This window comes from Macrobrachium rosenbergii, chromosome 30 (assembly GCF_040412425.1).
Source record: "Macrobrachium rosenbergii isolate ZJJX-2024 chromosome 30, ASM4041242v1, whole genome shotgun sequence".
In the NCBI taxonomy this organism is placed as follows: domain Eukaryota; kingdom Metazoa; phylum Arthropoda; class Malacostraca; order Decapoda; family Palaemonidae; genus Macrobrachium; species Macrobrachium rosenbergii.
The window spans coordinates 28,663,957-28,678,751 of NC_089770.1; the positions used below are offsets into that span (position 1 = coordinate 28,663,957).

The following is a 14,795-nucleotide window of genomic DNA, read 5'->3' on the forward strand; positions in this document are numbered from 1 at the left end:
ATGTGTTTTGAATGCTACATTTATTTTGGAGGTACAGTACTTTGTTTTTGTATAATACTGTATTCAGAGTTAAGTTGCTGGTAAGTTGGGGCTGAATTTTGGTTTTTTACAGTACTGTACTGTACAGTGTGAAATTATTTCAATTTAGTACATGCAGATGCAATGCAAGTTGTTTGGTTTTAGTAAAGTGAGAACATGGCTGTCACTTATGCAAAGTAGCTAAAAGTGGGATAAAGATTCAGGAAATGTCATTCTGGTAACTGACTAGTAAATATGACTTTTGAACCTGGGAAGATGTTTGCAGATTAGTACTAGAAACCTTATCAGTGCCAAATTAGTGGTAGAGACCTTATTGCTGTGTTGAGCCACGTCTTTCTTAAGATGTGCGTTTGAGTTTTTAAGGGAAGTCATCTTTTGAGAGAGGAACCAAGCCTTATAAAATTGTTGTAATTTATTTGAAATAGGGATAGTTAATTAACCCTTAAACGCCTGTTGGACGTAGCAAACGTCGACTAAAATTGTATGTTGAATGCCGAGTGGACGTAGCAAACGTCGACTACAAAAAATTTCAACCTTCTGTCAACTTTGACTCGACCGAAATGGTCGAAAAAGGCAATTGTAAGCTAAAACTCTTACATTCTAGTAATATTCAATCATGTACCTTCATTTTGCAACAAATTGGAAGTCTTTAGCACAATATTTCGATTTATGGTGAATTTTTGAAAAAACTTTTTCTTACGCCCCTGTGTAACTCGGCCGAAAATTTCAGAAATTCTTTCGTCATTTTGTCGTAATTTTTGCACTGTTCTATATTAGCCGTTACATAAAGTTTTATATATGAAAATGTGTGCAACTTCATGTACAATACAACAGAAAATAACTCATGGTTGTAGCTTTTATCAGTTTTGAAATATTTTCATATAAATCACGATAACTGCCAAAATTTCAACCTTCGGTCAACTTTTGACTCGACCGAAATGGTAAAAAACGCAATTGTAAGCTAAAACTCTTACATTCTAGTAATATTCAATCATTTACCTTCATTTTGCAACCACTTGGAAGTCTCTAGCACAATATTTCGATTTATGGTGAATTTTTGAAAAAAAATTTTTCCTTACGTCCGCGCCAGAAATTCTTTCGTCACGTTGTCGTAATGTTTGCACTGTTTTATATTAGTCGTTACATAAAGTTTTATATATATGGAAATGTGCGAAATTTCATGTAGAATACAACAGAAAATAACTCATGGTTGTAGCTTTTATCAGTTTTGAAATATTTTCATATAAATCAGGTTGTAGCTTTTATCAGTTTTGAAATATTTTCATATAAATCACGATAACTGCCAAAATTTCAAGCTTCGGTCAACTTTAACTCGACTGAAATTGTCAAAAAACGCAATTATAAGCTAAAACTCTTACATTCTAGTAATATTCAATCATGTACCTTCATTTTGCAACAAACTGGAAGTCTCTAGCACAATATTTCGATTTATGGTGAATTTCTGAAAAAAAAAAAAAAACTTTTTCCTTACGTCTGCGAGCGGTAACTCGGCTGAACATCTCAGAAATTCTTTCGTCATGTTGTCGTAATGTTTGCATCGTTTTACATTAGTCGTTACATAAACTTTTATATATGAAAATGTGTGCAATTTCATGTAGAATACAACAGAAGATAGCTCATGGTTGTAGCTTTTATCAGTTTTGGAATATTTTCACATAAATCACGATAACTGCCAAAATTTCAACCTTCGGTCAACTTTAACTCGACCGAAATGGTAAAAAAAAACGCAATTGTAAGCTAAAACTCTTACATTCTAGTAATATTCAATCGTTTAACTTCATTTTGCAATAAATTGGAAGTCTCTAGCACAATATTTCGATTTATGGTGAATTTTTTAAAAAACATTTTCCTTACGTCTGCGTGGTAACTCGGCCGAACATCTCAGAAATTCTTTCGTCTCGTTGTCGTAATATTTGCACCGTTTTATATTAGTCGTTACATAAAGTTTTATATATGAAAATGTGTGCAATTTCATGTACAATACAACAGAAAATAACTCATGGTTGTAGCTTTCATCAGTTTTGAAATATTTCCATATAAATCACGATAGAAAAAATTCGACTTTCGGTCAACTTTAACTCGACCGAAATGGTCGAAAACTGCAATTGTAAGCTAAAACACTTACAGTCTAGTAATATTCAATCAATTAGCTTCATTTTTCAACAAACGGGAAGTCTCTAGAATAATATTTCGATGGTGAATTTTTGAAAAAAACATTTTTTTATGTCCGCGCGTTACGAATTCATGCATCATTTTGTGATAATATTTTCTCTGTGTTGCTTTGATCGTTTTAAAATTTGTTATATACCAAAATCATCGCAATTTAGTGTACAATACAACTAAAGAAAAATTAACTCATTAGCTTTAACCGTTTTGCTTACAGCGCGATTTGTATACAATTATATACGTTTTATTTTTTTGCTGTCATATATTCCAATATTTATATATGATAATGATATTTTTTTTCATTTCTGATGGTTGCATACTAAACTTCAGGCAATGACAAAAAAATGAGCAAAAATGAACTCTTAATCTTAAAAACTAAGCGTGCTGTGATTTTTGAAAAAATTTTTTCCGCTTCGGCGCTAACTCACCGAACGCCGCCGGCATACGGGAGACGTTTTTGTAAATAGGGCTTCGGCGTTAAAGGGTTAAGTATGAACTTCTTTTAATATTCGTTGAAAGAAATATTTCAAGTGGATGATTCATATTCTGTACAGGTCCTATGCACCATTGTGTGTTGCAATACAAGCACATTATGACGGTAGGGTCATTGCATGCAACCTATTTACCATTATTGCAGTCCGTTATAGATTTTTCTTTTATGGTCCTCTTGCTAAATTTTCTGCATATAGGAAACCAAGAGGTCTTTCATACCTTTCCACTTCTTTATACCTTTTTGTATCATATTATTAATTCTTGAAATTTTTTATTTTCTGCTCTTTACAGTTTCCTTTTACAGTTTACTTTTTTCAGTAAAATTTTAATAAAAATGTTATAGTAAAATGTAGGTCGCTATTACGGTATTCTAATGCTGTTCAATTTTAAGAGTGTAACCTGATGGAATTTATGCATTAATTTATCGAAAGGATGTGATGATGATTATGTTCCGTTAGTTTCATTGTGATGTACTTAGTTTGTTGGGTGTTTTCATGTTGCTTGGTGTAGAGAAGGACGACATTTGTGGCTCAAGTAGATCTCGTACTGTCTTTTTAAGACTCCTGCCAATGGTAAATGCAGTGAGAACCAGCTTCATTAGGTAATAAACTCCATTTTTATACTGGCCATTATATAGCCTCGGATCAGCCTCTCTCACCATTTGTCTTCTTAATACGTATGCAGAATGAAGGTGCCCCAGTCTGTGCTTTAGGATAATAGTGTGCAGCATCCCTCTTTGCACTTATTTGATGGTATGGGTACACAAATAATAGAGTGTAACTATCAGAATAACTTTCTCTGGGTGTCTGAAAGGATGAATGTGGTGTTTACTCTTGGTTCACCAGCAAGAGATGTACTTTTATGATGAGCAAGTAATTCACACTCTGGATTTTTTTCATAAAATTAATTTTGCCTAAATGATAAATTTTCTCATTCCAGTTGTGTTTCACAACCAAATATTGTTCCCTAATAAGGTAATCTGGTGAGCTTTGAACATGTTGCACCTTTGCTTGCTTTTTATGATTTTATTATACTTGCAATTTCATACTAAAAGAGCATACTACACCTAGGAATTGCAGATAAAAATGATCATTCATATTTATATTCTTTTTAACTGGATTATGGTTGACATTTTGGAAAAGGTCTTCAGATCTGTACTTTTTTACTTTTAGAATATTGTAATTATTTGACATAAATAAATATTGCAGGTAATTCGAACAATTGAAGATTCGCCTCACGTTGTAGCTGCCTTCACTTCTGTACCACTTGCTGAAGATGGCACACCAATGTCTGAATCTAGGTCTTCATCACTGTCACATGACAGGTCATTTTATGATGACCCTTCTCTGTATGACGGCCCATACAACAATCCCTCTCGTGCTGGCACAGCAGATCGAAGAGGCACAAGATTCTCATCTGGACGATCACGCACTGCAACGCTAGAAATGACAGCTACCTTAGATAGGGTGGAGCAACGCACAAATGCTCACGAATATAACAGGTATTTAAATTTTGTTTGAACATTATAGCTTTTGTGATTATGTAGAGTTTTACATATTTGCATATTCTTAATTAAGAATACAATACCATTTCTGCATGATGTTTCTGTACAATTCATGGGATAGCATGACAATGACAGCCAAACCAAAACTCAAGTTTGAAAGAAATGCGTGGCTTCCAACCAGTAGGGGGATAGTGCCATCAGTGCACCTCATGTGGTTGTAGACATTACTTAAGGTTCTTTGCAGCATCCTGCTGCAACCCTTCATTCCTGTTACTTTATCTCCATTCATAATCTCTTTCTTCTTACTTTCCACCCTCTCCTAACAATTGATTCATAGTGTAACTGCGAGGTTTTCCTTCTGTTACACCTTTCAAACCTTTAACTGTCATTTTCAGTTTCAGCGCTGAATGACCTCATAGGTCCCAGCGCTTGGCCTTTGGTATAAATTGTGTATTCTAATCTACTGTATTCCAAACTGTACATGTTAACTTTACATGCACCACAAGTCAATTTAAACAGCAGAAATAAGGGTTTTAATGTAATGAACCTTGATTTTCCAATACAAGCTAGACAATCAACCTTAATTCTTAGTGTCAAATTTCCCCATACACTGAACTTCTGAAGTCTTAACAAAGGGTTACCAAAGAGAACTAAAAAAAAAAAAAGGGATTTTAAACGTATTAATAGGTAAGAATTGCCTGACACAACTAGAAAAACGGGACTGGGAGGAGAGCACTTTATGATTGTTGGTTTTATGTTGTATGAAATTCTTTAGTGCTGCGGCGGACAGCTGAAAAGTGCTCTGAAAATGAAGATATCCCTACCAGAGGTATAACAAGTTGAATGTGGTATCAGATTGAAGCTTTGGTCTTGTACTTTCCAGAAGTGAAGTTGTACTTTCCAATATCCCTGCATGTTTTCTTTTTAACAATTTTTACCGTAAACTTCCCTAGAATTTTTTTGTGCAGTGTATACGCTTTCTTTAACATATTCTTACACTTACAAAAGATTTAAACATATATAAAGCATAGTTTTATATGCTTTAGGATATGAGGAATCACAATATGACCATCATTTTGTCGGAAGCACTTAAAAATAAATAAAAGAGACTTTTCTTACAAAAACAGTGAAAAAAAATGGAAAAACATAAATTTCATTTACATTCACAACCAAACTGTCACAGATATGAATATTTCTACCTTATTCATTGTTTTAGAGCATTTAATGCACTTTCTAATGAGACCAAAATGAATAACCTAACACAACTTAGTATGGCTTTAAAGCAATTTTGCAAGAAACATCTTTTGTATGTAATTTTATTTGGAATTAGTCATTTGGAAGTACTATCATTTGTATGTAATTCTGTTACTATAGATAATAAAGGCAAACATTAGAAGATAATACCAATGGCATAAGAGATATTTAAGATAAATAAAGTACAAACAAAATATAGTAATTGGTATCATCATGCAATATAATGTTTTTACAACAGATTCCTTTCAGACACTGTAATTAGATGCTTAAAAAGCATGAAACATGATGAGTAACTAATCTTACTCGTCTTTCTCATCCTCATCATCATCATCTTGAATTACAATGGCAGTATTTGAACAAGTATTACAGTTGCATATCTCTATTCATTTTAGGCCTGCTAAGATGCATGGACATTTTCTTCCATCAGTGCATTGTTCATCCTTACAGAAGAGGTGGGTTAAGTCACGTATTTCCTTTGGGGCAGACTCCTTTAAGCTTGTTACATATTGCAGGTCTTTATTACATTTCATTCAACCATAATTAGTAAGATCTATTATCTTTGGCTTTGCGATATAGCTGCTGCACCAAATTATGGTCTGTAATTTTGCTCTTAGAGAATGTTGCATGAAGGCATCATCAGTAGGTGGGAGAGAGGATACTGGTTTGTCAGATGAGGCTGCCATCTGAAAACGCAGCTCATCTAGGGTATTACATGTCTTGCCTTTCATACCCTTTTCATACATCAAAAGGAAGAACTTTCTATCTGCTTCTAGCCCAGCCTCCGTATCTGCACAGTGAAACTCCGCTAGTCATATTAGAGTATCTTGATGTTTTTGAAGGATAGTATAAACAGTACATTTTCCAAGTTTGAAGAGACCACTGGTTGTATCACAACCTGTAAGTGCATGTGCGGCTGGTAGCATTGAACACAGCTCTTTCCCAACTGTTGCAGCAATTTTAGACACAGGTATAAATCTCTCCCGAGTGAAAAACTTTCCCGAGTGACCAGAGTGCATATACGTATACATCTTTGCTTAATTTCCCTCTCCTTTGGTAGTACAACAGGATAACTAATAATAGTGCGTGGAAATGATGACATATATGTTGCATGCAGCAGCATCTTTGTTTCTGCCTCGTCATGGGTTGAGAATAGTTTTTCCAGATATCTGCCTCCTTGGCGGGTTATTTCTCACTTCTCCATTAGGATAACCTCCAGCAATTACAAGTGCCTTTTCTCTGGAAGTCTCTCTGAGACTCTGGCCTCTACAGTACTTTATTACTCAGAAAATGAATGAGAGTCATTTTGTTCATTTCCGACTTGAGAAATTGTCTGTAGTTGGGAACCTGTCTATTTCCCACAATGGTATGAGAAGGAGCACCAATGGTAGTTAGTATGTCACCACGCCCCTGCTGTTCTTTGCCTTTGATACCTGAACTTAAGTCATAGCGGTCATACACTAACACAAGGTCTCAATATCAAGGTCAGGATTCATGAATAGGGTGAACTACTTCTTGAAAATAACTTTGCCTAGGTCATCAAAAGTTTTGAACTGTGATTCATTAACACCTTGGATAAAACTCATGCCATCAAGGACGTATGCTGTTGGAGTGTGGCATTTGGTTTTCAATTCAGTTTCTAGCATAATAGTTTCCTCCAATTTGTGTGCTAGATCAGACTTTGTGGCCTTTCTCATGGTTCCATCATCTTGGAATAGTGCAGATGGAACTGGAGTTAATTCAAAGGACAAAACCTTCTTCATATCAATGTCTCGATACTTTGCAACTGATAGCAAGCGATGGAACAATACCTCTGGATCAAGTATCATTTTCCTAGTTGTGTCAGAAGACATTGCCTTTTTCATGATCTTGAAAGTCACCATTGTACCCTTGGGAATAGAATCCCAAAAGCTTTTTGTTCCTTTGTCCATTAGCCTCTCAGAGATTAAGTTTTGAACTATCGTCTTTCCTCTTTCTGGAATTGATGTCAGACATTTCTCTACAGCCTTGGTAGCAATCTGGCCAGTAGTGATGTTAATCAACTCTTTAGGGATGGTGTCTACGTCAAAGGGGTTTTGACAGGGCTTCATGATGTAATCATTTATGGGTGCTACTTCTGACTTGTCTCTTGACATTCTTGATGGGCCAAGCTCCTCATGTATATTACCTTCTGAGGTGTTTTCAAATAGCAGCTGAAAGACCTCTGAGTACTCTCCAGAAACGTGTCGAGTTAACATCCATCATAGAAGCGCAGCTTTCCACAGGGTGAATCCTATTACAGTACACCCCTTGTACCCTTTCCCTCTCGGTTGATAGTTTGCTCTAGAGCTTGATCAGTTGGGACACAGTTAAACTTTCTCCTTTTTGTGTGGCAAACAACAAAACCTCCTTTCACTAGAAACTTGTACATCTCGGGTTGCTTTGTCTCAAGTTGTCTCATCTCTGAAACATAAACTGGTGTGTACCTGCTGTAGTTTACTCATCCAGCCACATGGAAGAAAGGAACCGTCTCCATAGCTGTCTGCAGATGAAGGCTGAAATCAGCTTCTTTGTCTGCCCTGATTAATCTAAGCAGCAAATCCCCTGCCTCTAGAAAGCTGGCCCAGTACTTGAATGTTTGAGAATGTTCTTTCTGAAATGAGTACAAGTGTATGAGAGTCTGGATCACTTCAGATATCTTTTTTTTTTTTCAGTAGATTAAATATTCCAAAATAACTAGCCTGGTTGTTGCTGTGCATACTGTTTTGGAGTTTTTGGGTAAGGTTATGGAATTCATCATCAATCCAAGGAAGACCATTTTCGTTGGCATAGTATTCAGCTGCAGACAAATATAGGTGTCAGTGCTTCATGTGCAACTTTCACTCCTCTTATTCCTTTTGCCAAGTGCTTATCTTGCAACAACATTCGGGCTGTCCCACAAGCATATACATTGGAAGATGTTAAGATATCTAGTAAGCCACCATCTCCTTATAGCTTTCCAATGCTACCAAAGAAAATCATTATAGGATGTATACCACCGACTCTCATGGTTACACTGCTTTGCAGTTCAGGTTTTGACCAAATTATCTGCTGTGCCTTACTGTAAATGGCAAGGTCAGCAGTCACTAAAATATGTGGCTGGCCTTGGGATTTTGCAACAGAAATCAGTCTTAATATGGCAGTATACACAGTTGAGGAATTTGAAGGTGGAGCACTGATGAAAGGCAAGTATCACATTGGCAACAGGAATATCTGTCTGTGATACCATTGCATTGAATCCTGACCATGCTGGTAGGAAGGTCATGTCATCAGTATTTCTACACAATTTCCAAACTAAGTCACACACTTCTACCTGCCTGTGCAAGTTCACGTCATGTGTATTGAAGATGGATTCCTCTGCAACACGCTTTGGTTCAGGCCTTTTGTGAAGTTTGTTAAAGATTGAAAGTGGTTTCTCCATATACTGCAAGGCATGTAGTGTCTTTTTCTGTGATCTTGGAATACCATTTATGATGCCACTTGTCTCGGTTCTTTGATATAACACAGCTGCCATACAGTGGGTGGTCGATAAGCCATCAAGTGTTTCTTCATGCTGGTCAAAATTGTCGATTGCAGCATCATGATGGAAGTCCAGTCACCTTCGTTGTACTTAACAATTCCTTGTGGAATGTATGTGCCATCTTTATGTTCATCATCCTCTGCCACTGATGTCATAAACCGTCTAATCTCATCATATGGGATAGAATAGCCCAGACCATGCAGAGTTTCAGTGAGTTGCCGACTTCCAAATTTGTGATGTTTATGAATACCTAAACCAAAACTGATAGGTGTCGCAATGTTATGGCCGAGTCCAATAATGTTGTGACATATTGCTAATGTTTTTACAAGATTATCACTAACATATCAATCAGTATGGCATGTAGCATTGGTGAAGGCTTTGTCTAAGGTACACCAAGAAATGAATTCAAGTAAAGGTGTAGGGACAAATTCCACACATTTCTCCATGACTAAATCACCACTGGACGGATAGAAGTCTGAAATGAATAATACCTGCAGCTCTGTGTAATATCGTTGAATCGCTTTCATTATTTGAAAAGAATGCAAATTTAGTACTATCATCTGTATTCTGGAGGTTTATCTCATTAACGTGTCAATACATCACCTAATGATAATTCCTTGGAACAAACTATGTCAGATTTGCCAGATTGAGAGATGAAAATTAACCTGTCTGCAAAGTGTCCCTTCAGCTTTTCTTTGAGTTTCCATGATCTGCATGTATCTGGTTCAGGTGAGCCAACACTGCGAAGAATCAATATAAATCTTACGTTCATTTCATTCAGATGTAATACTTCTTTCCTGCCAGACAACAAAGTATGCTCAACCTCTTTACATAATACCGTGAACCCCTTTTGAAATGGGTCTTTCAATGGTTCACTTTTTACTTTTTACTCTACTACTTGAATGTTGCGCTTACTGTTATATCCAGCATAATGTGTTGGTGATACTGTATTTCGCATCATAAGCAAATAAATCTGGACATGACAACATCCTGAGTTCTATTTTTTCATCTCCTCTTTGCATAGCTGCTTTGAGCACATGTTCACATGTTGAGCTCCCAGTACCTGTTGAAATCTGAATTAACTTTTCATTGCGTTTGTAGGAACCACCACAAATAAAACACTGGATTCTGATGTTAAAGTCTGGTGTGTCAACCCGCAGATATCTTTTGTTGTGTGGATCTGGATATGGATTGTGGCTTGCTGATGGTGAAGCCTCTGGTTTTTGTTTCCTGGCAGCAAGTTGCACATTATGTTTTCCTGTGTATGATGATCTGCAGCTTTTGTGAAATGCTGTTCTAATGGTACCATTCAGGATGTCGTTGTGACTAGGTGAAAGCCTTTCATAAACATCATTTTGTCGGAGTTGTGCAGCATCTAAGAGTGTATGGATACCTTGTGTTGGATCCTTTATGGCCTTTTCCCCAGAAAGCAATTTGTTGCATATGACACAATTTGTAGCTTTAATTTTCTTCTTTGCAGGTCCACTTTCTTCCATGATTATAAGTTGACTTTATTCTTATATTACAGGATCATTAGCTGAAAAGAATAGGACACATATATACTTACAATAGCTACAGAGAAGCATAACAAAATAATGCAATTGTGAAGAAACATACAAAATATATGATTAGGAGTAAACTTAATGAGGGTTCTGAGTCCTGCTGTCGGTTGGCTCAGTTCTTCATGAAAAACTAACTTTAATTCAACTTCAGATTATTGTATTCTAGAATGTTACTTTTGGTTTCATTAGAAAGCTCATTAAATGCTTTAAAACATTGCATAAGGTAGAAATGTTCATATCTGTGACAGTTTGGTTGTGAACATAAATGAAATTATGTTTTTCCCTTTTTTTCACTAGTTTTGAAAGAGAATTCTCTATTATTTACTTTTATGTGCTTCCAACAATAAAATGGTGGTCATATTATGATTCCTCATATCCTAAAGCATATAAGACTATGCATGTTTAAATATTTTGTAAGTGTAAGAATATGAAGTTTACTGTAAAGAGTGTTAAAAAGAAAACATTGTGCAGGGACACTGGCAAGTACAACTCCATTTCTAGAAAGTACAAGACTAAAGCTTCAAATTGATACCACATTCAACTTGTTATACCTCCAGTAGGGGTACCTTCACTTTTAGAGCCACTTGCCGCAGCACTAATTGTTTCTTAATAAACTTAAATATCATAATTTAGCCTGAATAACTATTAGGTGGGAGGGCAAGAGATACAACGACTACCTATAGTGGTAAATTAGGAGAAAGTGAAGGAAGACAAAAAAAAAAAAAAAGCATGCCCTGCTTCTTCCACTGAAGGTAAAAAATTAAGAGTCCAAGTGAGATCATGCCCATCCCCTTGTAAAGAATGTTTTAAGAGTTAAACAATGCACCTGCCAAGGATGGCATTTTCAACCTGCCTCTTAAGTACACCTGCAGAATAACCTCCCACAGCTGAAAAGACACAATATGCTTTTTACTTCATCTGTTGAGTAGAAGAGCCTAGCATTCTTTCTGGAGATGTCTTGCTGCTTCTCAAGGGGGTAAAAGACAGTTCTCAGTACTGATTGACACCATTGGCAGAATAGCAAATGGATTTATCACATATTCCTGACCACAGAGCTTATGTATATTAGCAGCAAAGTGCTCCAATTAAAAGAGACCAGCCTCTTGAGAGGATGACTACCTGACAACACATACAGTTCATTCACCATCCTAGAAGAATGACAATGCTGTCTGCAGAGTAAGTTGACACAGAAGATTCACAAATTGACAGGTCCCACTTCATGGACTTTAATAAACAATGGGAATCCCACAAAAGTCAAGAATCTGGGACAGTGCTGTATACCCTTGATTGTATACAGACCACTTCACTAGAGTTGGAGATGATTAAAGAAATCCATAGTTATAAGGATATATAGGTTGTCAGTGTATCTACCTCTCTCTCCACTGTGATAATGGTTGATGGGATCTATAGGAAGGTGAAGAAGGTTGCAGTTGCAGCATCCAAAAATTTAAGGTCTTTGAGACTACACTCTCATTGCCACCTGGCATCATTCTTAGGTTGTGGAACCTGTGGAAATGTGGGTACTTTAGTATCCTCAGCAGGCTCAGTTTGCTAGGAGTTTTATCTTGGCTATACTGTACAACTAAAAGGTGGAATAGTTTGCTTAGTGTATAATTGTCTGATCTCCAAATATTTAAGCGAGGAGCACATTCATTCCCTCTCTCTGTTGATGTCTCCTGAATTTCAAGTGTATCAGTTTTATTTAGTTCCATCATATTTATCACCTTTTCCTGTAACTGGTCTCTCTCTGCAGGCTGATTACCCTTTGGATCCATCAGGGGTTTAGTTTGTTGACTCTATCCTTACGGGTTTCAGCTTAAGATTTAAAGAAAGAAAACGTCCTAGAATAATTCACTAGTAGGTGCAGGAGATTGACAAACCAGTCCTGCTTGAGCCAAAAGGGAGTTATCATGTCACTGATATGACTGGAGGTTGTCTGGTTCATTAGTACTTGCTGAATGAGACTGATCTCACTCAGCCAGAACTAATGAAACCAAGAACCTCCAATTACACTGATCACTCCCTTGTGGTCCAAGCAGGACTGGTTTTTCAGTCTCCCTGCACCTATTAGTGGATTATTCCTGGAGCCTCCTGACTGGGAAGAGAAGACTGATGTAGCCACACTTACACAGGTTCCACAACAACCTAGGAATACCAACTGGCAATTAGCAGCTGGGGCATATTTTACCTCAACAGGTAAAATATGCCCCAGCTGTGAAGCATCATAGCATTCAGTTTCTGGGACTGCAATGATGGTCCTGGCCAAGAAGTGCATGAAAGCAAGATATTTTGTGCCTCTCTTAACAAATCAGCAGCACTGAAGTAGATGATGCTATTAGCACTGCCAGGACAGCAGAAGTTAGTACAGTCAAAGGTGGAAATAGCAATTAAATGGTTTGAAGGACAGACTTCAGGCAATGGAACACAACATAAATTGCCACAGCAGTAACTAGTGGAAGTGTGGCACTCGACACTGGAACAGCAAGCTTAGTCACCTCTTCAACAGGAAGAGCCATGCCTGGTCATTGGTATGGAAGCAACAGCAGGTATAGCAGTACCAGTAGCCAAAGACCAGGGTAAAAGAAGCAAGGTTAGGCTACAAAACAATCAGCACCAACAGTAGCAGCAGGCAGTTTGAAAACAGCAAGTTCAGGCATTGGAACAGTCACGTAGTCTAGAGGGAGCAGTAATACCAGTACAAGGACAGTAGGAGAGGAAGGATTGACCACTGCTGTAACAAGGGTAGTTGTTAAACCAGATAAAGCCAGCACTGTAGCAGCTATCTAGTGATGGGTGCATTACTACAATTCATGTTGTAAATGAGGGGCAGCTGTTGGCAAAGAAAGAGGTTATTATGGGCCTTTGTTTTTGTGATTCTATGCTATGTAACTAGCAAAGGAAACAGACTTCTTGCTCATTTGTCTAGGACACAAAATGTACCTTATGTAAATGAATGACTGAGACATCAAATTGTCCTCTTTGTAATAGTGATGAACTTTGTTTGTACACTGTCTTCAAACATATTTCTGGACAGTGCTTCAGTGTTGAAGACTATCAATCCCCAGAAATTCCTCTGGCCCATTCATAAACATGGCAGATATATTTGCGTTGTAGTATCAACTTTGCTTCTCAAAGGTGTACAGTTCCATGTGAGTACACAATAGTAGTGCAGGCTTAGAAGAGAAAGGGGATCTTATTACCATAGCAGGAGACACAAGGCAGTCTTAACAGGCTACTGGGGGTTAAAGTCAAACAGAAACATTTATCCAATGAAAAGGGTAAAACTGAAAAGATTACTGGGTTAACAGAGGCCATAGAAGACAATTCCAAGAGAGATGGAGGGAAGTGATGATGACAAATGGAACTAGTTCATAGATACTCAACCAGGAGTATGAAAAATTATGATATAGTTTGGCTGCTTTTTGTAAAATTTTTGAATATACAGAACACAGAGTATTTAGCCTTACTGTGTATACAATAAAATTGTTGTCCTTAAATAAAATTGATTTTCCTTCAGAATTAGTGCTAAAAATACAGTGATTACATTGATATTGAAAACTAGTGTTTTGTTAAAAAAAATTCCATGAATATTGTTCAATAGTAAATATTTAACAACTAGGAAATTTCAAAATATTATTGTGAACATGATTAATTGTAGTACAGGTTCAACATCCCTTATCTGAAACCCTTGAGGCAAGCTGTGTATTGATTATAGAATTTTTTTTTAGATTTCAGAATTGAAGGTTGCTCAAATATCATGCAATCCTTAAAATTTTGTCCCCAAAACATGATTTCATCACATGTATCACATATAGTGAGAATGCATTTTTGGTGCAGGTTTCTTTTTTGGAAGATTATACACTCGACCCCCAGTATTCGCGAGGGTTAGGGACCACAACCACCCATGAAAAGCGAAAATCCACGTTAAATTGTTAACCTCCTTTAAAAATGCTTATAACTGCCCATTTTAATACAGTGCTCCCCCATTTTTACGCAGGAATAGGTTCCAGAACCTACCACGGAAATACAAAATCCACAGTAATGCACAAACCCCCTCTAAAAATGCTTATAACTGGCTTATAAATGCCAAATACCTTGTACCCTTTAAACTAAAACACTTGTAACTGCCTATTTTAACATTTCACTGCTTAATTTGATATACCTACTGCAGGAGAAGGTGCCCCCAACTGGTACCCTTGTGGTAGTAAGGGGTAGCGGGTTT

General features: G+C 36.8%; 1 protein-coding gene and 1 long non-coding RNA gene across 11 annotated transcripts in view; one reads left to right on the forward strand and one right to left on the reverse strand.

Moving 5' to 3' along the window:
- The window catches only part of LOC136855148 (uncharacterized), a 501,815-nt gene that overhangs the window by 464,564 nt on the left and 22,456 nt on the right, over window positions 1-14,795 (forward strand). For 5 of the 10 annotated variants that reach the window (XM_067132047.1, XM_067132048.1, XM_067132051.1 and 2 more), the window contains one exon: window positions 3,927-4,219. In XM_067132047.1, the coding sequence (XP_066988148.1) occupies window positions 3,927-4,219 (293 nt within the window). Of the gene's footprint in view, window positions 1-3,926; window positions 4,220-5,868; window positions 5,929-10,539; window positions 10,630-14,795 lie in introns of those variants that run through there. The other 5 variants (XM_067132044.1, XM_067132045.1, XM_067132049.1 and 2 more) reach the window with 2 other exon arrangements.
- LOC136855149 (uncharacterized) overlaps window positions 7,934-14,795 on the reverse strand; it is a 56,740-nt gene continuing 49,878 nt past the window's right edge. The window contains exon 4 of the long non-coding RNA XR_010857926.1: window positions 7,934-10,548. This is a non-coding gene — a long non-coding RNA (uncharacterized lncRNA). The remainder of the gene's footprint in view (window positions 10,549-14,795) is intronic.